The sequence below is a fragment of the Podarcis bocagei genome (assembly GCF_964188305.1).
Source record: "Podarcis bocagei genome assembly, chromosome: 7".
NCBI lineage: Eukaryota > Metazoa > Chordata > Lepidosauria > Squamata > Lacertidae > Podarcis > Podarcis bocagei.
The window spans coordinates 90,744,495-90,770,419 of NC_138132.1; the positions used below are offsets into that span (position 1 = coordinate 90,744,495).

Below are 25,925 nucleotides of genomic sequence, written 5' to 3' on the forward strand. Positions count from 1 at the left end.
GAGGCTTGGGGGGGGGGTTGATTTAGGAGAATTTCTTTGGAAAGGGGAAATCTGGTTTAAAGGAAAAAAAATAAGGGCTGTCATTTTGATGGCAACTACCAATTGGCGTTGGTGTCCCCCCCCCCCAATTTTTGTTGTGCTTCCATAAAATAGGGGTCGTCTTATACATGGGGGCGTGTTATACATGGAAAAATACGGTACATCATGTGGCTGGTGCGTGCATGGAGGAGCAGCAATCTTCCATAAATGCCCCCTGAGATACTTTGATACTTCACAGGGAAATCTGGGAATTGTAGCTCTGTGAGGGGAATAAGGAGTCTCATCACAACTCTTAGCACCCTTAACAAACTACATCTCCCAGGATCCTTTGGGGGAAGCCATGACAGTGCTTACTGTATGGTGTGAATGTGGCCTTAGTGGGAATTTGGCCCTGTTCCCTGGCGGTGGCTCTCCCAGCTACAGCCTGGCCTGCTGCTAGCGCAATTTCAGGGGCCTGGTTCACACGCATGTACATCTCACTCAATGAGCACAGCATCCACTGCAAATGGACCACTGCAGACACAACTTCCATTGAATGGCAGGCTGTGCATGCACTTGGGTGTCAGTTGTGTAGAGTAATCCATGGTGCACGAACATGTGTGAATATTTGCAGGGTGACATTCATTTGGGTACTCAGAGTATTGCTGGTTTTGGGTGCCTGTGTGTGCTGGCAGGTGGGTGGGTGTGCGTCTACATGTGCCCCTGAGTATAGTATATTCAAGGGCGCTTGGTTTGAGCTGCTGTTTCCTTTTAAGGGACTGGCTTGTCTCTTTGAGCCGGAGGAGGGTGTGGGAGGGAAAAGTCAATTGTAATGATATTGGAGCTGTATTACAAAGAGAATAAATTCTTCTCCCCGGAGGGCTTTGGCTGATGGTTCCCCCCCTCACTTTCTTCTCTCTTTTTCTCCCCCCCCCCACCCTTTGTGCTGGATACAGCTGTAGAACAATTGATTTCTCTGGCAAGGAGTTAAGCCTTGCACTTTGAAATGCCTCAAGTTGTGAGAGGAGTTTTCTTCTTGCTGAGGCTGCCATGAGAACAGTTCAGAGGCCTTGCCCTCTTCTTTTGACTTAACTCTGGCTTCTGTTGCCTCTGGGTGGTAAATATAGGGGATTGCACCAATATATTCCATTGCTTCATTGCTTTGTGGGTGTGTGTATGGGAAACGCTAATGGTGTGTAGGTGGCATTGTGCAATCAGTTGCCTGCAGCTATTGTGAATAGTAGGGCTACCCCCACTTTTCTCCTTCTAACAAATAATACTGTGGCCTCTGCTCTCTTACAGATTTACACAGCAAATGTAAAACAGGGGTAGGCAGATTAATATAAAGGGGTATGTGGGTGGGTGGAATGGTAACATTTTTCTTCCCCAAAGCTGGAATAAAAGTGGCCTACCAACAGCTCACTAGCCAATTTCTGGTGGGTCACCCAGGGCCTGTGGGTTGCTAGGGTCCTTGCACAGAATCAATGCCTTAATTGTATTGGGATCCTGACTATCCACTGTTGCTTTGTACATTAAAAAACTGATTAGTAGACCATGGGTTCTCTCTTTTTTATCTTAAAAAGGCTCAGGTCAGGCCAGCCCTGCTGGTAGATCTATGTTGTAGAACTGGTATTGGAGGTAAGATATACAAAAATGGATAAAAGCTTTTAAGGCCCCTCAAGACATCCTTTTTATTATGCATTTATGGTGTTTTAAGGTCATGATGGTATTGGGCATCTTATATGTGATCCCAGCTTTCAATACTGTTCGCACCTGCAAAAGTTCTGGAGTGGACGTACTGCTTTGCTTCTATTTGGTGACTGTCCAATAACTTCCTGCTGAAATCCTGTAACACCTTGTACTGCAAATGTTCTGGGGAGCTTGGTCCCATTTTTGTTGTACTATACTCCTGACAGTAATAACAGTAATGTTATGTACTGAAGTTCTTACCTTGGGCCAGCAGGGGGATACTGTAGATAGTTTTCACTCAGGTCCACATATGCAAATAGGGGATTGAAAGTGATGTTCGGTGATTGGATAGTTACAGAAAGTTGTTACAGTAGCATTGTACTGGAGCTCTATATAAGCAGGCTGGCTGAACCCTTCAGTTCAGTTCTGTTCTGGCCTGTGAATAAGCAAGAGCTGTTTGAAGAATTGGTGCGTTGTCTGATGTGTTCACCCACAACTTAACATTGGGGAAGCATAGCAGAAGAACTGGTAAGCTAGAATGATGTGTGGACAGTTCAGTATGAATCCACCACTAATGCACTATAATTGCACCAATGACATGTTGCAGACTACACCTGCCAACCCCTCTTGCTAATTTGAAGAGGCCCCAACATTTTTCATGTAGTGGCTTCTCTTCCATGCAATGTTGACTGGGCTGTGACATGGGGGTGGTACGATGCCCAGGACTTCACCTGAGTGGCCAAACAGCTCCTGGCGTGGCGTGGGTGGGAGAGGTGGTTTGCTGTGGAGATAATATGTATGCTTGGTGGATTTTCCAGTATGGTCAAGGCCTTTCTCTAATTTTCTGGTCTTATGGACTGTGATCTGATTGACACCTGCAAGAACTCTGTTTCACTATCTTCCTTTACACCTCTGTTGGGTCATTTCCCCCTTGGAATCCTAAGATTTTTTTTGTTCAGCTGATTCTTGTGCCTGAGTCTGCTTGATTTAATCTCATGACCATGTTGTCTATCTTGTATGAACCCAGGAACACAGAAGAGAGCTTTCAGCTGTTTTTGACCAAGCCTCTAGCTGAGCCATGGCTCTAGCTTATGAAGGCTTGCCTGGATATACCCTTCGGAGTGAGAGCACTTTACAACACCAGAGAAATGTACATGAGTCTCCCAAGTTGAACCAAAGGTTTTTGGTCTCCCGTTCTGTGCACTTGAGGTTAATGGTCCACTTAGGATAGTAGTGTGGAATCTCTGGGCCTCATTGAAGTTGGCCTGCCAGGTGGTTTTGGGTAAACCCTAGACTGAGCCTTGCTGAGATGGCAGCACTTTTCAATGTGATTCCAAGGCTGGAATAAAGTGTGCATATAAACCTTATTGCCTGGGTTGTATGCAGTGGGGACGCCGCTGACGCAGAGGTATGAATACCCCTAAACATTTTGTGAATCTTTGTACTTTTGTCCATTTACTGTATTTATTTTTCGTGATTTGAGCTATAAAATGGCGATTTTCTTGAGTCAAAATCAGAGTACTCCTAAACATTTTTTAAAGAAAAAAGCACTGGTTGTATGTATGTATGTACATACCACCCCAATCTCCAAGCAGTGCAAGATTCTGTGGGTTTCAGGCACTAACCCAGTATTTGTGTTTCCTTTTTGGAGTAAAGCACAGCAGAGACTGTGGTGTTTTTAAGCTGTATAATTTTATTTACACGTATATACAACCTGTACCTAGATGGAGGGATTGCTGAGCATTCACATCCTATGAAAGTCTGGCTTCCCCATAAGGGTAGCACTGGATTCAAAGGATGGCAAAAAGGCCATCCTCTGTGTCTCTTTGTTCCAGCCTGTCATCCTCTGCTCATTTGGAGTTCTGCCCCTGCTTCTCCATTTTGCTGCTAACTGACTCCAAGGACATCCCTCCAGCCTACATCATTCAAACCCTAAAGCTGGCCTCTGCCTCTGCCCCTGCCTAGTAGCACCCAGCAAAGAAGGGGCCCTATTTCTCCTTGCCTGGTGATCTTGCCTTCCGATGGTTTCCCTGCTGGGCCTTTGTCCCCTGCTAATGGCCATCCATCTAGCTCAGCTGATCCAAGTTAGCACAACTAACTCCAGGGGCTTTTGTGTTGGGCAGTTTAATCAAATCTTGATTATTCGAACCTTTACTAAATCATAGCACCTTTAGGAGGATCTAGCACCCCCAGCTCATAACACTATTCTTGTGCATAAACAAACAGTAAAATCCGACACAAAGAAAATCCAAGTTACCGTATGTACCTAGAAAGGTTCAATTTGTGGTGAACGCATTTTGGAAATGAAGCAAATACGTTCAATTTTCCTCATTGTGGTGAATCCTCCTCTGTTGGTTGCAGTGTTAGAAACTGGGACAGGAATGCTAGGAGCCATGTGGCTCCTGGGACCTAGGTTGGGGGCACAAAAACAAAATGTCTAGGCACATTTTTTCCCCTGCCTCGCTACCAGACCAGGCAGCACTGGAGAAAAAAAATAAGTAAAAATTCTGCCGGGTGAATTGCGGTCTGCAAAGTAGCACCATTCTACCCCACCAAACACCTGATTCACCCAGCAGTGCCATAGTGGCGGGTGTGTGTGTGTCTTTGGTGCTGCATCAGGTGTTTGGCTGGGGTAGTGCCACAGCAAAAGACCTGCATCTCTTGCTACTGCAGACCAACTTACTGTAGCCAGGCAGTTGGAGATGCTAGACATCTCAATCCCGTTGCAAAAGGCTGGTTGCCAGTCACAAAACGCAACTGGCGCCCAGCTAATTTTGAATGCTGGCTGGTTGTGGAGGAGGTACTGGAGCAATGCAGAACGCAGAATCTCAGAATACTGCAAATCGTGTGTGTTTGAATAGCCCACAATTAATTGCTGGTCACTTAAGGCTACAAAAGAATCCTTCTTTTCCATATCCCCTCAAGGGCTTTGATTAAATTAAGCATAACGGCTTAAAATGAATATGGAAATCTTGTCTGCTGGAATCTTGTGTGCTTGATTTCTGTTAAAGAGTGTCTGCTTAAGGGAAATGCTGTTCTGCCAAATATTACTTCAAAAGCCATAAAGCTAATTTGTTTGCAGGTGGGTAGTTAAGATACTTTTTTCCTCCTCAGATGAAAACCTTGGACTCAGACTCAGAGTGGAAGCTGGGAACTGTGGTGCCCTTTTTGGGCAAATGCCGGCCATTTGTGGGCTCTTGCTGCCAAAGGTGCACACCAAAGAGCTGGGTAAGAAGTTGATTTATTTCAGGTCCTATATTTATACCCTTCCTTCCGTCCCTCCAAAGAGCTCTGGGTGGTGCACACGGTCCCCCCCCCCACTCCTCATTTGATCCTCACAACCACCTGTGTGGCAGGTTAGAGAGAGAGAGAGAGATAGGAAATGGCCCCAGGAACTCCCAGTGAGCTTCCTGGCTGACTGGGGGATCTGAACCTGGTCTCCCAGACCCTAGTGCAGGGAAATGCTGAAAAAGAAGGGTTGATTGCCAGTCATGGGTCAGTCTGCTTTTGGTTTGGCCTGCCAGCCCACATGACTTCCCTTACCTTGGGCAACTATTGTGTAGTTCGGTACCACTTTAAGGTGGAAAATGTGCTAACAGATGGTCTCTAAGCTAGGAGTAGCAACAAAAAGGCCATGGATTTGACTCCAGCCACTGTTCAACTTGAGCTATTTAAATAGTGGGCTCTGTTCATCTACCCATCTGCCTGCTGCCTTGTAAAACTTCCACATACACCCACATTTTTATTAGTTGCATTCCACTTATGAATCACTTTCAACAACGAAAACAGCTGTAAAAACAGCTATGCAATGTTGTATATAAAACAATTAGAACAATTTCACATACAAAAACGACTTGAGAGCCAATACAGGCACAGGATGGGATAAACACCATGCATGCACTTTTAATTTCAGTCTCACTTCACGCTGCCTGGCTGTGACCCAATAGGTTGCTGATTGAAAGGAACTGAAAATAAAACAGCAGTCATCATGATGCCAAACTTCATGGTGTAGCCACAGTCAGAAAACACTGTATGCTTCTGATTACTCCAACTTTAAAAAGCTATCAAAAAGAGCTGCTAAATTAAACAAAAGCTTGGAGCACTTTCACCTTAAAGCTAAATGGGGCAGAGCTTTAAGTTTAGGGGAAGAAATGACATCAGTCGGGGAGGACAGGACTTGTGATGTGTAAAAGGATGAGCAGTGAAGGCGGAAAGTCTTTTCTCCTGTGATAACAGAATTCAGGATCATCTAAAGAAGTTGGCAGGCAGTAGGTTCAGGAAAGGCAAAAGGGCATACTTCTTCACACAATGCATCATTAACTAATAAAGTTCATCACCACAAATTCTGGTTGGATGGTTTTCTTAATTAATTAGGCAAATATGATCAGGAAATGTCCACATTTAGAAGCAATATAGAGTGTGAATTATCTTAGAGCTGGGCACTTCTGGAGGCAGAAGGATGGCTTACCTTGGTCTCTATCTGATCAAGCAAGTTCAGACCAATGAGAGAGCGAGAGCGAGAGCTGGTGTTGTTAAGTACTGCTTGGTAAGTACTAAGTTGCTAGTAATGCTCTTCACCTCCAAGCTGGGGGGTAGGTTGCTGAGTTAGGGTGGAAGATTGAAAAGTCAATGGACCTGAATCTTGTCCTCTTTTTGCCTTCAGGAATTCTTTTTCCACAAGAACTTGAGCTCTCTTGGATTTCGCAATGCAATTAAAATATCAGAAGAAAACACCAGGTAAGATCTGGAGTGGATGGGAAGGTGGCCTGGGAAAAATGTCTATATACTCCCCTGGCTTTTCCCACATATTTTTGTATAACTTACAATGCCACCTGTGCTCTGTTTCCATTGTCTTATCCTTATCTCACATTGTTTATACTTATACTGGGGTTTAAAGACATCATATGCTGCTGTGGTCTGCATAACATTCTTAAGAAGTTGCAGGTGCATGAATTATTAGGAATAGCACAATGTTAGAAATTCCACAATGTTAGAAATTACAGCAGTGATTATACTTGGTTGTGTGACTTCTGCTCTGCACCTTCTTCTCCCTGGATCAGTGTTTCCTCCTGGTGCATTCCAGTTTTGGCCTAGCATTGTACCTTCTAGACATTGGAAGTGCAACCCAAAAATCCACACTGCTAGTGCAGAAAGTAGAAATTTGAATATTCAGTATTTGCATTGTGTAAAAAGAGGCAAAAACAGTAGAGCAAACCTTTGCTTGGTGTAGCTGGGTTTTTTAGGGCTGTTGTTCACTGCCGCTTACCTGACCTCCTTGGTCACATGCCGCCCCACCTAGTCCAAGGTCTACCAGCTGTCTCTTGTCCTATGCAGTACTACCCACCAGGAGGTTGATTCTCCTTTGTCAGCCCTGTTTAAATTAACAGTATTGCTATTTTGTAGTTCCTCTTTTATTTCAAGAGGGTTTGTCCAGGTGAACACCCTGATGGACTATGCCTTGTGTTAATTAGGGTGGGTGGGTGCCGTTTGACATCAAAAGTCTTGGACCAGCTATTCAAAGAGTGCTGTGTTTGGGTTAGTCATTTATTCTCTGCGTTTCTTGATTTCCCCTTACTTCCTCTCCCCTCCCCTCTCTCCATCGCCTCCAAATTAAAATGTAGATAACAAAGCTTTCTACCTCATAGGATTTGTGTGAGGATTAAAGACTTTATTCTCATTAGCCTGATTCCTAATTACTTTAATTGTAGTTTGTGAAGTTCTTTGAAAACTGAAATCCCCAAAGTGCTAAGTGTTATTAACAGCAGGGAGGAGAGAAAGTACTTGATTGATATCAGAGCAAAAGCAAAGATTTTTTTAAGGGAGGTGGGTCTAGTAGAGTGAAGCCCTTTGCTTTATGCTCTGGATAACATGGGCCAGTTTCCACCCTACTGTGTAACTCCTTTTCAAAGTGGGAAGAACTCTGGAACAAGGATAAATGAATTTTGCTCCAAGGAAATCGTCATTAGTTAACCACATTTTGTAATCTAAAGCTAAATTATGCAAATGTGTTTTCCTTAATAATGGACATTTTGAATGCTGTTTTAGCACCTTAAAATCAGAATAATTGTGTTTGACTAGTAGTAAAGCAAACATCACTCTCAAGATTCAAAAGATCAAGAAAGTTCAGGTTCTAGAGTTACTTCCCCTCACCACAAACCACCCTTTGGCTCTAAAACCCTCCAAGGCAGTTTACCAAAAAGACCTTGACGCAATTGCAAGAGGGCATTCATGTGGTCTCCTCCGTATGTTGTTGGACTGCAACGCCCATTGTTTCTGACCAGCCCTGCTGGCTAGGGCTGATGGGGTTATAGGTCAACAATATCTGGAGGGTACCACACCGGGTGAGCTAGATAGGATTAAAAGTCAAGCTGGGAGACCGTCTCCCCTGCCCTGGCTTGAAACAACAAGAGTTAAAGGCTCATATATAACACTAAACTATGGTTAATCTAAAACAGAAGCAGTAGCTTTTGCTCCCTTGTGGCTGTGCTGAAGCAGGAGGAGTGAATGCATTCTTTAAAAGCCTGACTGAATAAAAATATATATTTTGTCCTAAAAGAGGGCGGTAGTTGAACCTCCATTGGAGCACTGCCATCAAGAATGCCCAGTCCAGCATCCTCATCCTTGGGGCAGTTCCTCCAAAGATGATTCTAATTGATGAAACAGGGATCAGGCCAGTGGTCCATCTAGTCCCATATTCTGTTCTTGTGGTGGCTAACCAGATGCCCCAATGGGAAGCCCATAAGCAGAACATGAGCACAACAGCTCTTTGCCCACCTGTATTCAGAGGTATTCCTTCAGACCTCCCTTTTTGTTACATTTCTAGGCACAGGTCCATGTCTGAGTGTTTTTGTGGGGTGGTGGTGCTTTCCCCAGGAATACCCCATGTTTTACTGCCGAATCGGGTTTTCTACAGATTGCCATTTGCTCCGATTCAGCAGTAAAATGCAGATTTTCCTGGGGAAAGCGCCAGGACAAAAGAAACCCACCGACAGAGAGCTTTAGAGGTTAGCCCTGTGCCTCGAAAGTGAGATCCAAAAGGAAGTATGGATGAGCCCTTTGTGCCAGTTGAAAGCCAGTGCAATTTTAACAGCTGGGGAAGCAATATTCCAGAACTATTCTGGTTCCAGCATTTTGCAGCAGCAGGTATAGATTCCAAACCCTTTTTAATGGCAATGCAACATTGGTAAATTAGATACTATAAAGTACATGTACAGTGGTACCTCGCAAGACGAATGCCTCGCAAGACAAAAAACGCGCAAGACGAAAGAGTTTTCCGTTTTTTGAGTCGTTCCGCAAGACAAATTTCCCTATGGGCTTGCTTTGCAAGACGAAACGTCTTGCGAGTTCGTTTCCTTTTTCTTAAAGCCGCTAAGCCGTTAATAGCCGCTAAGCCGCTAATAGCCGTGCTTCGCAAGACGAAAAAACCGCAAGACGAAGAGACTCGCGGAACAGATTAATTTCGTCTTGCGAGGCACCACTGTATAGATTTTGCAAGACAAACGGGGGATGGTCATTGCCTTCTTGGCCTTGCTTCTGAGGTTTCTGGCTGGAATTTTTTGCTACCTGTTGTGGTGATGGTCACTACTTTATTTGCCTTTAAAAATGAGTTGCGCAACTACAGTGAGGTCAGGTCTATCCAGAAACAGCATATATTTGATACCAGGTACTATGAAAGACAACAGGGGATGGCTGTAACATTCAGTTTGGCAAGGAACTGTTAGATACTGAACACTGGATTAGATTGGCCTTGCTGTCATTTAGCAAGATGGTTCCTAGATACTGAAGAGGAGCTGTGGCATCTTGTACTTAGTTTAGAGCAGGGTGAGAAAAAAAATGAGCAAGCAATAGTTATAAATATTAATCATTGTTCAGCAGGTTCTGCATGCCTTCACATACCGTCCTTATCCTATTTATGGACAAGCAAGAGGCATTATCAGAGTTGAAGGACACACTCCAAAACCTACTGAAGAAGGGTGTGAATCAGTGATGGGTGAAGCAAGGGGAGAGGTTCAAGGGCCAGGTAGACACACCTGAGGGACCAGCTTTGACTCCCCATTCTGAGGTTCCTTACCCTGCTTTAGAGATTGGGAATGGACCTTGGTTTGACTGCCATATTCTGGGCAGCTGGGGGGCATTTTCAGCTCTTAGGAATGTCACAGGTACGGGCATCCCATTATTAATCTCTTATATATGAACTTTCTCTCTCTCAGATACAGAGGCTGGCTGGTAAGAAGACTCTGCGGCTTCTTCACAGTGTGTGATTGGAAAATTTGTGCTGATAACCCCAGTGATCTCCCAGAAAGAATCTTCCACAGCAAGAGGTACTGCTGTTCAGTGGAGGTTGGCCCATTTGAGCAAACGGGGTGCTATCTCATCCTCAGTCTGCCCTCATTCAGCCCCCACCTGCTTGTCTTTTATTTACACCCGGTCCAAGGGATTGCTTGTTAGTTTTCTCTCTTCAAACTCAGTGTCGCCCTTGTAGAATTCAGCAGGGAAGATGGTCGCAAAACTAGAATGAGTTGGCTCTGCCTGCTATTGGCTCTGGCTCCTGGCCTTCTGCCCTACCAGTCCCAATGGCCACCAGTCACCTCTGCTGCTGTTAACTTGGGGCACTCTGGAGGTTGAGCAGCCTTTCTGCCTTCTGATGTTAGGTTTGGTAGCATTTTTTGGGGGGGGCGGGATAATTTTTATTCATTTTCCAATAATAATGAAAAAAACACATTCATATTAATAACAAATCGAGCCAAATTTTACCACATTCTAAAACAAAAAACAAAACAGCCAATTATAGAGTCCGAATTAAATCATTTCAATGGGACTTCCCATGTTCCGGATTTCAAGAGCCAATGCCCATCATTTATTTTCTCTTTCTTCATTGTTACTTCCCGATTTTCCAATCCTGATACTGACCATCCTCCTTTCTCAGTCAGTCGCTGGTATAACTATCTTGTTTTGTTTAACGATTCCATATTTCTGTAATCACGTAGGAGGCAATTTTTTTCCATATTGTTCTCAGTTATAATATTTTGAAGCACAGTCCACTTTTGATGACCCCTCCTTTCTCTGCTGATGTTCTGCTGATTCTTGCTGTAAAAGGCTCTGGGCTTCCATCCAAGGTTGAAGTTAATTAGTGGTACCTATTGTCTTTGATCTTTCTAAATAAGCTGATGTTTCCATAGGGGTGTACTTCACAATCAGTAAGTTACACAAAGATTGTTTCCGGTTTCCCCATAAAAACCCACGGCAGCTCTCTGGGGCCCTCGGACAGCTGGCAGGCATCCAGAGTTTACCATCACTCTCTTTTCAAATAGTATGTGATAATATTCCATGCAAGCAAATGCATCTTTTGTAAAGTACATCACTTTTGTAGTTCAAATAAAAAATACCTCCAACCTCCCTCTGGTAAGGGAGACTGCTTTTCCTTTTCCTTTCCTTTTCCTTTCCTCATCACAACTGCTGCCGTCGCCATCTTCCCTCCTCGGCCCGAGCCCCTTTCATATCTGCTCTTACTCTGCCAAATTTGATTAGGGCCGTCCACTGAGGACTGTGAAGCTATTACATCCAATTAGTTTTGCGCCTCCTGCATTTCCTTTGGATAATTAATTCTTTCTTGGTGAGGTTCGCCAAATCATGAAATAGCAGCTATAACAAATACAAAAATATGGCAGCCGCTCACCTCATTCATCAAAATGCCAAGATGAGAATCTTTTTGAAGTCTGGAACTTGGCCTCCAGCGATTGTGTAATTTAGCAGATTTTTCTTTTACCTCTTCCCATCCAGAACATGCCTATTTTTGGGGTCCAAATCTTTTTAATTTTTAAAAAACAGGGATTCCCGGCTGATGAGACTGACTTTGTTGTGGAGCGCAGATAACGGATGATCTGTGGGTGGCGCAGCCCCCCCCCCCACCCGGGGGGGGGGTCGGCAGAGCCAATTACCCTCATATTAACTCTGATTTACTGGCATGGCTGGGAGTCTGATCTCTTGGGAAACAGCCATATCTCACCGCCAGAAGCCGGAAGTCTGCAGGTTGGGCAGCATTTTAGTATCCCCCATGGCACTTGGCAGTGAGAAGCAAAACCACCTGTGCTGCATTTGCTGATGGGCTTGACAGTTCAGCTGGTGGAATCTCAGTGTCATGGTTGCAAGCCCCACGTTGGACAAAAAGATTCCTGCATTGCAGGAAGTTGGACTACATGACCCTTGTTGCCCCTTCCAGCGCTACAGTTCTATGATTTCTGTGATCTGAGATAAAGTTGTGTGTGATGCATGCCTACTGGCCAGCATCCATACCACCACTTTCCTTTCTACACTGGCCTGCGAGCGCTCCAATTGGAGAACAGCCTTTACCAAATGTGTCATGGTCTTTGAGGACGCTCAAACTCAGAACAAAGGGAGAATCATGCTAAGAGGAAGACACGTTTGGCAAACACTCACCATGATCAACTCCTGCCCGGAAACCTATATTTCCACTGTGGAAGGACATTGGTCTCCACAAGGAAGAATTGGTCTCCACAGTCACTTATGGACTCGCTGTTAAGACTGTGTTCATGGAAGACAATCTTACGCAGCTACGAGTGATTGCCAAAGAAGAAGATTCCCAGAACAGCCTACAACTTTTAAAAAAGAGAGAGTAAAGAAGAGCTTTTTTTAGTGTAGTATACAGACACTGTTCATCAGACAAAATGTATCTGACATGTTCATGAATCTTTGTAAGATGAATTTATAAATGTAGGTATACAACCTTGAGAGGAAAACAACAACAGTTGGAAGAAAAAGACAAGACCTGAGATCTAGCGTTTGACTTGTGAGGCGAACGTGATAACTGCTACACTACGGAAACAACGTTTGACTTGTAAGACATGTGCACATAGAGGTTTGCAAAGCCAGGCTCAAGTGTACGTGAACAGCCTGTTGTGACATCACATCTATTTTTACCCTAATGTGCAAAATTGTGTTCTGTCTCCCCAGTTTTTAGAGTAGGGGGCTTCCAGAACATTCCATCCACCACACAGCAAAAATACTTAAGTTCATGTCCACACACTTCATGCTAATTAATGCAGAATAATGGCCATCTGGTATACACTTTTCACCTAACCCCTAATATAGATGCTAAAATCATAGGAATATCAGAAGAGCCTCACTGCTAGACCAGACCAAAGCCCTATCTACTCCAGCCTCCTGGTTCCCACTGTGGCCAAACAGGTGCCTCTGTGAAGCCCACAAGCAGGGCAGCTGGAGGTGGCTTAGAGCTATCATGGCCAGTAGCCTGCATAATTCAGTTTTCCACCTTTTGAATCTTGCCATCTGTTCCCACTGCCCTTCACCACCACATTGTGGCTGTGAATCCATAGGCTAACTGTGTGCTGTGTGAAGAAGTTCTCCACCCCACTTCCTTCACACACAGCCCAATTTTTATACCTAGATCATGTCCCCTTTATTTTTATGTTGTGAACAGCCCTGAGATCTACGGATGAAGGGTTGTATACAAACTACTACTACTACTACTACTACTACTACTACTACTACTACTAACTTTTTTTTCTAAATTAGGAAGCCCCAAATGTAACCTTTCCTTATAGGGTAGATGCTCCAATCCACTAATCCAGAGGTTTTCACCTTTTTTGAGTCCATGGTTTCCTTGACTAACTACATTTTTTGTGGCTTCCCTGGAGGAAACATGCTCTGAGCCTGAGAAGCCCAGTTGTGTTGCCCCTTGCCTGCAGAGCCAGCAGCCCCCCTCCCTTTTTCGAATACCCTCCCTTGTGGAGTGTTCCCTCAGGCTCCTCTCCTCTCCTTAGGAGTCCTTTCAGCAGCTGTGCCTGGTCTCTGAGCCACCCGCTGCCCCAAAGAGAGGTGCCTCCTCATGCCTGTCCACAGGGGCCTGGGAAGAAGATGCCCCCAACCTTAGCAACCCACTGGAGACTGGCCAAAGGTGAACGTGAAGCCAGTACCTTACTCACCTTGGTTTGGCAGCAGTGGGTGCTGCCGGGCTGCCAGGCGGAAAGGCTACCCTTCAGTGTCGGGCACTGTGCTCCCAGGCAGGCATGACATACAGCAAACACAAGAAAGGCCGGTGCGATGCCTGCCCAGCCTCCCACTTGTCTGTCTGTTCCCAAAGTAAAGGGCTGGTGGACTGGCTGATTAGGCTCCCTCACCTACTTGAAACTGCTTCAGCTCCTGGCAACCAGCACGCCTTGGCCAGCCCCAGAGTCACCATTCACCTGGGGAGCTTGTAGCCAGGGCTGCTGCAACAAACAGCTGTGCAACCCTTTGGGAGGCAGATAATGTGAGAGGGCATCAGAGGAGGGAGGGAAGGAAAGAGGGACAGAGGCCAGTGTTGCCAACAGCACCCCAGGGCGCCAAGGCACACTGGTTGAAAACCACTCCACTCATCCTTTCATTCATAAGCATGCATTGAAGTGGGAGGGAAATCTACCCCTCTGACCACTCTTAAATCCCTCTCTTTGTGAGGACAAAAGACTGCTGAGAAATAACTCCTGCTTATGCTTATAAGGCAGCCCTTCAAAGTTCCAGTCCCCCTTTCCTGTCTCGTGTGCATACTCAAGATTGCTTAATCCACGTTAGTTACCTTTTGGGAACATTTTAGCTATCCAGGCAGTTTCTGATTTTCTTAAAGCCCCAAACATTCTTCCTAGCTTACAGACCTCTCTACCTACATGTTTGAATGTGCACAAACACAGCTGGACCATCCTCTAATTCAGTTTTGAAAAATCCTGCTGTAGTGCTTCTTGTCTCTCGGGATAAAGACAGAGGAACTCTATTTGGAAACCAGGTATTATTCACCTTCAGTTTGCTTTGTGATCTCAAAGCGCTGGATGTGAATGCACACACTTCCCCATCTGTTTTTTGAGGCTGGGTGGGCCATGCCTTCCTCTGCGGTCAAATAAAGAATTGCACCAAGCAGTGGTTTGTCTGCAGTGGTTCTGAGTTACTGTGGTACAACCAGGCAAGCGCTCTTGTCTAGATCCTTCAATCTGTACCTACACGGCGCTTCAGCTCTCCTTTCCCCCTCCCTCCCCCTGGGTCCCTGCCCCTTACTCTTCTGTAAACTACCTGCAAGTCTCTCTTTGATGTCAGGCTGCTGAGTTGGGATGACCAAGGCGCTTTGGTGTGCAGAGCTGTTGGAGGTGTATAAGGCTACAACCCAAGACTTGCCAGTAATGACACAAAAGCATATATAAAGATGGCTTGCTTCCAGTAGAGTTTTTTCAGGCAAAGCTGCTGGGATTCCTTGGAGTCTGAGGGCGTTTTTTGACAAGTGATGCTGAAAACGCTTTTAAATAAGGATTGTGTCCCTTGTGAATGGTTAATGTACCACAGAGGGTGGGGGAGAGTACATTCTAACTTGTATAGGTTTTTACTAATGTAAGAAATGTAAAGGGGGGAAACCCTAAATGGTTTGAGAGTTGCTTGTGGAAATGGCACAGCTGTGAACCTCTGAAGACAGCAGCCTGTTTCAGTGGGTTCAAGTTGTGGACCTCCTTCGGGCAAATGGGCTGGATCAAAAGGAAGTAAAGAAGCCAGCAACACGAGATCCCTTGGGGCAGAGATAGCTATAGTGTGCCTTACAGTACTTCCCATGTAGCTATAGAATCATAATTTGGAAATGTATATATTTCTTCATTTGGGGAAATAAATCTACATTAACAAGTAGAATTTTTGTTATGCAGATTACTCTGCCAAATTAGAACAGGAGGTGGCAAAATTCTGAAGGTCCAGAAAAAAGAAGGAAAGTAATAAAAATCTTACAGTGGTATACTGAGTGCTCTGAGTTTAGAATACTATATATCAATACCTTTTTTAAAAAAATCATATTTTATCACAAGGCTTTCTGAACCAGAATTCACAGCGTAAAAGTTGCACAGTCTTTGTGAACTTACGTATGCAAAAGAAAAATGTCCAACAAAATACTGTACAACATTAGTATAAAAAACTTTGCAACAAGTGCATTCAGTGTTATATAAATTCCAATGCCTGATTCAGAAATTGAACAAAGGAATGCCATAATACATCACAAAGTATTTTCAAAATGGAATATATTGTGCACATAGATAAGTATTGGCCTTATGTCTTCCTTTATTAAAGCTGATACTCCATTTTGTAGGACATTGAAATATTTCTGGTTATCAAGGTCTTTCCAGCCCTGACTTTTCAGTTTGTGGAGTCCTCCCAGCAAAGTCCACAACACGTTAATAATAATGTACCTTATTTTTTTTTAATTGTTCCGAGGCACAATATTGTTTTATTGGCAGAGGCACAATATTGCAGAGGCAGAATTTCAGTAAGTTCCTGAGAAATCAGAGTTCCTTCAAAGTGGATGGGACTGTTACCTCACTTTTTTGGTTGTCAACAGGATTCTGTAAGGCAGCCAAGAATATACCGTATTTTAAAATACAGCTTAGGTCCAGGCTATTTGGAAGACCATATATGACCCAGGCCCTGGTTTTGAAATCTTGGAGCGGGGGGTGGGGGGCTTCTGTTGTTTCCACCACACTCAGAGGCACACGCGGAGGGATGCAGAAGGAGGCCTTCTGGGTGGTGCCTTCCAGACTCTGGAACTCCTTCCTTTGGAACTCTGCCTCCCTCCTAGTCGTCCCTCTGCTAGCAGGTGAAGTTCTTTTTACTCCAACAGGGTTTTAGGAACTGATTGCTTTTAATGAAAGGGCTGGTGCCATGCTGCTTTTATTGCGATTATCTGTATGTTTTTTTAAAAGGAAAGATAAATAGTTTTAATTTTATCTGTAAGCCACCTTGATTCCGTTAGGAAAAAAGGTGGGATATAAATAAATAAATATTTAACATAATAATAACTACAGCAATAATAATAAAGGTTGTATACACAGAGATAGATTGGGATTTGTATGGCACATACATGGGAATTATCCTTCCCATAACTGTTCGCAAGGCAATTCTGTATCTTGCTCTTTCATTCACTTGTTATTGTTTGCATTAATATTATTTGTATCCTGTTGTCCTGCATTAAGTGCCCAGTGCAGTTAATGAGAAAGAAGAACTGATACCTTAATTTGTAATTTCATGAACATGACCAAGAGCTGGGCTCGCAAAACAACAATCAAACATAATGCTGACCCATTCTTGTATCCAAATTTCAGTTTATCATCAAGTTTTAGAGAGATGTATTTATGTTCTAAAATTTGTTCATCATCTACAAGTGTCCTTTTTGACTGCCTAAATCCTTCATCAAGTGCTCATTGGAAGAAACATATGTTTTTATTCTCCTTTTTGTCTGTCAAGGGTACAGGACATTGTGTGTCAGAAAGTGCCTCAGAGCCAGGGGGATGCGCCAGAGACCAGCATGCCAGTCCCACAGTGGATGCAGAGAATTCACAGCATTCTCTGCCAGATACAGTCCTCTGTTTCACCTTTCCTACTGAGGTATGGGTTTGCAAAGGAGGGGGTTAAATGGGTGTGTGCGTATGCTTACAGAGATTACATACCATGCATTTCAAGGACATTTCCTCTCTCTCCTGGGAAATGTAGCACGCCCCTCACAGAGTTAAAATTACCAGTACCATTAACATGCTACAGTTCCCAGGTTTCTTTGAGGGTGTGTGTGTGTGTGTGTTTTAAATGTGTGGTGTGTATGCAATCAAATATGGAGTTGTGGAACATAATCTGTGGCTTTGAACCACCTCTCTTTTATTTTAAAAAAGCTGAAGACAGGTAACAACAAAATTGAAATGAATTTAAAAAACTGTAAAGCTCAATTACAAAAACATTAAAACAGCAAAAACAAGAAATATAATACACCAGGAGCAGCAGTTCAGTGCACTGAAACCAACAAGCTTAAATAATCCTGCCATCAAAAAGCTGCCTAAAAAAGGAAGTTTTGACTAGCTTCCAAAAGACCATTAGAGAGGGGTTAGACATGACTCCCTGTTGTTCCCTTCCCCGGCACAGTGAAAATATCCAGGGCTTGCATTGTCATTGGGCAGACTGAGGCAGTTGCCTCCGGTGGCAGATACTAGGGCAGCAGAGGTGACAGCTTTCCAGCCATTCTTCTTGTCACCCCTGGATGTTCGCCTCTGTTGGAAGTCAGAGGTATGTGTGCCAGGGTCCTGTGTACCACCCTGCAAAGTAACCTGCTACCCTCATGTGGCCAGAGGACACTGTAAAGTTGTCAGTTTTGCAGGAACATCAACCTGCAACTCCAGTAAGTTTCTGTACATGGAATGTGAGGGAGTCATCTTGTCCATTGCCTCAGGCAGCAAAATGACTTGGGCTGGCCCTGTATCCATCTTTCACATATCAGCTGGCTTGCTGAGATTCTATGGTAACATTTCTAGACAGCCAGTTCCTGCGGACTGCTGACTCAGGGTTGTTGCTGCCCCTTGTGACCCAAATAATGCACAGCAGAACCCACCCAACAATCCCACATGGCTGCAAAATGCAGAGGGCAATTGGTAGTGGCACGCAAGAGGGTTTTCAGGATAGCTTGTCTGCCACCACTGTGCTCATGGAGAGTGCACTTGCTTCTAAACTTCTAAGGGACCCCACACTTCCTGGCAACCTGCTCTGAAAACCACTTTGCTAGAGGTTTTAATTTGCTGAGTTTGGGAGATTTGTCAGTGATACCTTTTCTGCACTGACTCTTGATTCTCATTCAGTTCTTGTTGGGAGTATAATGCTAATATTTTCCGCTGAACCCATATTTTGTAGCTTTTAAATGAATGTACCTCTCTTAGATCTCCCCAGCCCCCACCCCCAAAAAACCACATGGCGAAAATATTATATTTCAATAATTCAAATGCATAGTTCTATCTTACTCACCATGCAGGAGTGTGTTCACTACTAAATCTGGGGAGATAATTTCTTGCTGCCTGTTACTTCTAGCATTTTCCCTAGTCTAAAGAGCAAGGAGGCCTCCCTGCTGCTGTCTGAGGTTAGCTGTCCTGGTAAGCTCCTGGGCTGAACTGCAGCAGGATCTCACTTTGAGATGGTAGGATTTTGATCCCAGGTTTTCATTTTGCACGTTGCTGAGGGTACATGGGAGCAATATTGCTAGTAGGTGCCTGTTTGCATTGTCCTTTCTTTGCTTATGGATTGACTCTACACCAGCATGTGGCTGCCTTTCCAGATTGCCTAATTAAATCTGCGCTGTGGCATTGAGCTCAGTGGAAGGATCTAAAGAGCCTGATGTCAACAACAACATCATCACCACCACTCTTTATTATGGTTAAAGATCAGAAAACAGAAATAATAATAATGACATGTATAACTACATCAGCACCAAGGGGCTGACCTCATGGCCCTGAAGTTATAAAATAAAAATAAAACAATGGATTATGACACTGTGATTATGTAAATATATTTTGTAATGCTATATAGGATATAGTTTATCAGCTCATTGGTCAGCAGTTACTGTTTGACCTTGCAGTGGTGCTGTTGAATGACTTTGATACTTGTTTTAAGGAAGAGAGGGAATCTTTTGGTGACTGTGAAAACCTCTAGCAAGAGATTAGAGGAAAGGGGGGGGGGTTCCTATATTTTATTTATTTATTTAAATGATGCCAGGGTGGATTACAACATAAAGTAAAAAACAACAACAACCAGAACAACAACCACATTGATACATAAACCACAATGAAATGCAAAAAAATAAAAGAATATACTGTAGATAAGCACAGTTAAGAGATGGCTAAAAACAAATCACAATATAACCACAGCCACAGGGCCATATAGCCCCTGTATATATATGGTTAAGAAATCAGCTCCATGTAACTGTACAGTACTTTGATTTAGTACCCTTGAGTGTATTTAAAAACGGCTGGGAGATTCTGGGAAAGGATTGATGCAAGATCCCCCCCCCCGCCGCCCTTATATCAATGATCTTTTGGTAAATCTTTGCTCGCTGGCTTGTGGTTTTTAAAAAGAAAGTGAGGGGGTGAGAGAGAGGCAGCGAACTTCCTTCAGGAAGTCCTTTGAAACCTACAGATGAAAACCACAGTGTATAAGAGGCTTCTTATTAACCCAGCACCTTTCATCAGCTTCAAATTAACACAAGTTAGGGACTAATAGGAAAAGCAGCGGCAGTGAGTGCATGCAGTTAACTCAGAGAAAGGGCTGATTAGCTCAGAAGTTCTCTTTCCCCATTTGGACGGGGTGGGAGTGATGATGGGAATGAGCTGTCTGGCATGATTGCAGGTGGGGGTGCTGCCAACCGTAGTGCTTTGCGGGGGGGAAGGTAGTCTTTGATGAGAGAGAGAGGAGCTGCTCAGCTTAATGGGAATAGTCAAAGTTTTTTTTTGGGGGGGTGCAGTTTTAGATTTCCTGTTGCAGTTATGAAATGCATAAAACATAGACAATATAACTTTTCAATAGCTATGACCATCTTTGGGACCTTGCCAAATCCCTCCTTGTTTAAATCAGATCAGAAAGCAGAAACCTCTACCATTTCAGATAATTTCATTTTTCTTATTTTTTTGTGTCAAAGAAATCACAGATTCTTGGCTTGTATTTTTATTCTCTATAAATTGTTAGGTGCTCAAAGGGTTGAATAGTGGCAATAATAATCTGTCCCAGAAACCAGTAAAGTACCCTGGAAGAAGGTTGCCTTTCTCACCTCTCCCCCCAAAGGCTTTGATTTTATGTTCCCATGCCCCTTGGAGCCTCTTAAGAGTTGTAGTGATGCTTGCATGCTTCCTTGTTGCTTTGGGGGTTGCTTTTTAACCTTGCTCCCACTTCTCCTCTACCTTCAGGCTCAGCCACTGGGTTCTGCTAAAACTTCTGAATCAAATGTTCTTTAGCGTGATAATCCACAATGGGCAACTGGAGATGGTGCGCAGGGCTGCTGAGGTGGTAAGGAATGCTGTTTCCTAGGTGGATGCAAGAGGGTTTCCCATTCCCAACAGTACCGATAGCTTCATTAACGTGTCACTCCAAAATTCCAGACCCTCACCCAAACTGATGGCAAAGTAGAGTGTTAGTTTTGTGTGGTGTAGTGGTTAAGAGCGGTAGATTTGTAATCTGGGGAACCGGGTTCGCGTCTCCGCTCCTCCACATGCAGCTGCTGGGTGACCTTGGGCCAGTCACACTTCTTTGAAGTCTCTCAGAGTGTTTGTTGTGGGGGAGGAAGGGAAAGGAGAATGTTAGCCGCTTTGAGACTCCTTCAGTGATAAAGCGGGATATCAAATCCAAACGCTGCTGCTTCTTCTTCTCCTCCTCCCAAACTGAGTAAGTTAATGAAGCTCGTATAACTGACCTTGCAGGGGGGAAATTATAATGTGAGAACCATATTTTGGGAATGCAAATGGGCTTGGTAGGATGCTAGAACAACATGGGAGTGAGTGCCTGGTTTTTATTCCCATGTTGCCTCTTGCTCTGAAGACTCCTGTTCATTTTCTTTTTCTTTTTCTTTTGTTGTTCATCTGCGTGCAATCTCATTAACTCAGAGTAGATGATAAAAGCAAGAGCAAAGCAAAAAATAAAATAAAATATGGAAATAATGAGTGGGGAAGTAGAAACAAAAAGAAGAAAGAGAAAGAGAAAAATAAAATAAGATAAAAGAAAAGAAAAGAAAACCTTAGCAAAAAAAAATACATGCAAGCATCTTTCTTCTCTACTTTTTCTTAAACATTTTTTTTAATGTTAAGGCGTCTCAGTCATTCATTTCCATTCCCATGGAAAGCCCAAGATAGGTTCTCTATTTTTGATAAATGTTAACCATATTCTTTCTTTTAATTTTACCTCTATTAATTCCCACCACCACTGCTCCATATTGAATAATACTAAATTTTTCCATCCATGTCTATATTAAAGCTTCTTCACTATGATCACACATTGAGTCCATACTATTTTTATTTTTCAGTATATGTCCACTTGCTCATATCCAGTTCTGTATGTTCAGTTCCATTTCTTGTTGTATTCCACTTTTTGTATTCCATTTTTATTTCTCATTATATGTCTGCTAAGTTCATGTCCAGTTCCATGTTTTCAGTTCCATTTCCTGTTCAGTTTACAATGGTATCCCAATCTCTTTCTCTAGGACAGGGTTTCCCAAACTTGGGTCTCCAGCTGTTTTTGGACTTCAGTTCTCATCATCCCTGACCACTATTCCTGCTAGCTATGGATGATGGGAGTTGTAGTCCAAAAACAGTTGTAGACCCAAGTTTGGGAAACCCTGCTCTAGGACCTTCCATTTTCCTCCCCCCCCCCCATATTTTTCCAGAGGCAATACCATAATTCTAATAGCAACATTCTTTGAATTTGCTCTAGATTGTATGCCGTCCTTTCTCTCTGCTAACACTAAAGAAATCCCAAAGCTGCTCATGTGCATTCCTGAGTTTCTTGATCATTGAGTACCTAACCTTTGAGTCCAGCTAAATATGGGCTTTATTCCTCTTGCTTTTATGTTGGAGGTTTCATTGCAGGTATTGCTGGCCTGGTGCCAGTCACAGCCTTTCAGCCTCACATCTGCGGTATGAGGGTCATGATGCTGACCTGCAAAGCTTCTTTAGGGTTTGCTAAGAGAATGTCTGGGAGGAGCCAACCAGGTGCCCTCTAGATCAGGGGTCAGCAACCTTTTTCAGCCGTGGGCCAGTCCACCGTCCCTCAGACCATGTTGTGGGCCAGACTATATTTTTTTTTGGGGGGGGGGGAATGAACGAATTCCTGTGCCCCACAAATAACCCAGAGATGCATTTTAAATAAAAGGACACATTCTGCTCATGTAAAAACACGCTGATTCCTGGACTGTCCACAGGCCAGATTGAGAAGGCCACATCCAGCCCACGGGCCTTAGTTTGCCTACCCCGCTAGATGTTTTGGAGCGCAACTGCCATCAGTTTCAGCCAGCTCAGAAGTTGTAGTTCAAAATGTCTGCAGGGCAACAGGTTGGCTAAGGCTGCTATAGAAATCTGTTCAAGTGCTAAGTATTGGGGTTTTTTTTTTTACACTGTTAAGCATACTTTCTGCTTTTCAGAAGAAAATGAAGCTTTTATTTTGCTATCCCTACTTATGCTATTTTAACTGTTCATGAGCCATGTGTGGTTCCTGAGCCAGACCCCCCACGCAGCCTTTCGGATGCTCTGATGCCTCTTTTGTTACATGAAGCTTTTGCACTGTGCCCTCTTTGGTATATTGTGTATGTCTGCTGTTGCTTAGGACTGTTGTTTTCCTCTTGCCTCCAGCCTGATGTTCCTGTGGTCTTTTTATCAACCCACAAATCTCAGTTGGACAGCCTGTTGCTTCAGCTCATTCTCACCTCACAGGGCCTAGGCACACCCAGGGTCACTTGTGAATACAAAACCTATCCTTCAAAGTGCAGGTAAGATTTCAATCTGGAGTGCATTTTGAGATATGAGAACATATTTTTTCACACATTTTTCTGGGATTCTTCACCCCACCCCTTTCACTTCTGCTTCTGCTTAAGGGTATTTGGATTTGGTTTCATTCCAATATGCCATTTGCTAAGCCCTCCGCTCTCTCATTCGGCCCCTGACTTGAAATACATATTTCAGGATGGTTGTTAGGGTTATATATTTGAATTGTTTTGAATCCTGAAAAAATGACATCAGCCTTTGTTATCCTGGTGTCCTCCACCTGGGAAGTCATAATCCAACATCTGGGAGGAGGCAACAGGTTGGGGAAGCCTGCAAACTCCCAGGAGAGACGTGTGGCTCAGGCATGCTGCGGGCCAGGCCCCACGGTAAGTGCTGCCCCCAGCAGCGGGCCATTTTGTCACCCCCTCAAGGATGATACCCAGGGCGGACCGCACTCCCCTTCCTATACCCTTGGATGTGCCTAGAAAGCATGGGTCCGAATGGTTTTCCCTTTGCCCTGCTCCTTTCCAGGGGAAAGCCCACTTCTTAGCAGTAGGTCGGAACAAATGGCAATCCGTGGAAAACCTGAGTTGCCTTTTTGCTCTGAGCACTAAAGAGCGGTTTTTCCTGGGGAAAAGTAGCAGGACAAGAGGAAGTGTGGATCAGCCCAAAATTTCTATGCTTTGTGCTTAAACTAGTATAAACTAGTCGAAGCAAGTATTGCCATAGATGGACATAGCTGCCCCTTTGCTTCCATTTGCTTGCTTGTGCTTTTCCTCATATTTGGGTGCCACCCCTCAGCTACTTGCTGGTTGAGGTTGTGTTGCATCAGCATTGCAATACCTAAAAACGCGCCCTGATAATTGTCGTCTAGTTTCTGTTTGGCCATTCCAGGCTTAACCCACAAGGTATTGAGTATTGAACCCCAATATTTTCCCAATAAAGGCAACTTCTGAATCTGACCAATATGTTGTTATGCTCAAAACATGAACTCCCTCTTGGTCTGGAAAGGCAATTTCCCTTTCCTCTTCACCCAGGTGGCCTCCTGTCTTTGTTGCCATCTGACAGGGCTCCCTTCCAGAAAGAGTTTAGGTGGTGGAGAGAGAGAGAGGGAGAGATACTCTGTTAAGAAAAGAAAAGTCCATGGTGGGAGAATGGAGGGAGAGAGTCTGCTTCACCACCTCACCCTGAGGTTTAGCCCAGAAAGGAACCCAACTGCCCCCTCAGTGCAGTTTCCCCCATGCAGCTACAGAGGCTTGGCTTTCAAGGCTGCAATTGTACAGTTGCCAACCTAGTGCCCTCCATTTGTTTTGTACTACAACTACCATCATCCCCAGCAAGCCATGGATGGAACAACAAGTGGCATCAGGGTTTGAAACGTTTGAAGAGTCTGACGCTGGCAGTGTTTGTGAGCGAGGCCTTTCCCACTTCTGATTATCTCCCCTTTCCCCGCCCCTCAGTTTGATTCCTTATGGAAGTTTCCCTTCCACTTGTTCTCAGTTTTGCAATTAGTGTGGGTGGTTCTGTCTTGAAAAAGCTTTTACCACTTCTGCTGATGCTGAGTGCCGTTTGGGTCTAATAAATCAGATTTCTTAAGTCTTATTAAATGAAATAACAATATTTTAATAATTTGTGGAATTTGCATAATTTGTTCTGCCCACAATGAACTTGCGGAATTAAGTTTTCCAGCTGGATAGATTTGGATATATGATTCTTTCCACCCAGACCTTTGCGTCCCCCCACCCCATCACGAATCTATTAATAACATTAAAAAATTGAAAAAATCTGCATAAAGATATGCTTTATTCTGTTCCTCTAAAAAGGCCCTGCAAACTTATTTAAAACATATACATGTTCTTATTTTCACACATATTTTTCTTCATCATGCAGAGTATTAAAGCTGCTGGAAGACCTCCTTGCTGTCATATTTTTCAGGTCACATCCTCACCATACATTTAAAGCACCCTTATACCACATTAACAATCATGGCTTCCCCTAAAGAATGCTAGGAACTGCGGTTTATTAATGGTGCTGGGGGGCTTCTCCTCACAACTCTTAGAATACTTAAACTATGGTTTCCAGGATGGGGAAAGTGGTAAAAAAAGTGCTTTGAATGTAGATGTGACCAAAGCTGATTTCCACAGCTAGAATTTTGTTTGCATTCTTTTAAGAAAAGAAAAGAAAAAGATGACTGTTTATTATGTCCTGTCCTATTATGACAGGATCATAATAACAATTTATGATTTATACCCCACCCATCTGTCTGGGTTTCCCTAGCCACTCTGGGCGGCTCACAAGAGAATTAATGATGATGATGACGACAACAACAACAACGATAACAACAACACTACGATAAAATATCAGGCATTAAAAACTTCCCTAAACATCCTAAGTTGCATCCCACAGACCAAATCCTGTTCCTACACAGTAGGATGTGTGGAGGACCCAGACTCTTAATAAACCAGCCCTGCTCTTGCTCCTCTTTGTTCAGAACCCTGCTGGCGCGCCTAGGAGGGGTATTCCTGCCGCAAGGAGTGGAACAGGCCCGGGACAGTGAGCAAGGAGGCCTCTCCAGAGCTGTTTTGGCTTCAGTAAGTTTAGTGTTTGATCTTTGGAAGGAAGGGAAGTTCTGATTGCTATGGGCTGTGAGCACTGGGGGTGGGTGTTGGTGCTGAGGGGAGGAAGAGGAGGAAGAGACTTGGCTGAGAGTTTTGAAGTCACTTCTAAGAACACTTGACCAACAGCCACTTAATGTGACAATTTGTCATATTGCATTGACTTTCTCACGGGCTCCACAACAGCATTTCATCTTGTGAATGACCAGGTGATGTTTCCTCACATTCTGGCTTTGAGGCTTGGCTACATATTGCCACATCAAAAGTGGCCATGTATGGCTGAGGCAACCCAGTCAGG

At 43.9% G+C, this 25,925-nt stretch overlaps 1 protein-coding gene across 13 annotated transcripts in view; it reads left to right on the forward strand.

Annotated features, from left to right (window-relative positions):
- GPAT2 (glycerol-3-phosphate acyltransferase 2, mitochondrial) overlaps positions 1-25,925 on the forward strand; it is a 72,881-nt gene that overhangs the window by 21,900 nt on the left and 25,056 nt on the right. For 11 of the 13 annotated variants that reach the window (XM_081200939.1, XM_081200937.1, XM_081200928.1 and 8 more), the window contains exons 2-8: positions 4,822-4,935; positions 6,371-6,444; positions 9,918-10,028; positions 16,987-17,127; positions 20,451-20,550; positions 22,881-23,017; positions 25,504-25,603. In XM_081200939.1, the coding sequence (XP_081057065.1) occupies positions 4,822-4,935; positions 6,371-6,444; positions 9,918-10,028; positions 16,987-17,127; positions 20,451-20,550; positions 22,881-23,017; positions 25,504-25,603 (777 nt within the window). Of the gene's footprint in view, positions 1-446; positions 669-4,821; positions 4,936-6,370; positions 6,445-9,917; positions 10,029-16,986; positions 17,128-20,450; positions 20,551-22,880; positions 23,018-25,503; positions 25,604-25,925 lie in introns of those variants that run through there. The other 2 variants (XM_081200932.1, XM_081200933.1) reach the window with 2 other exon arrangements.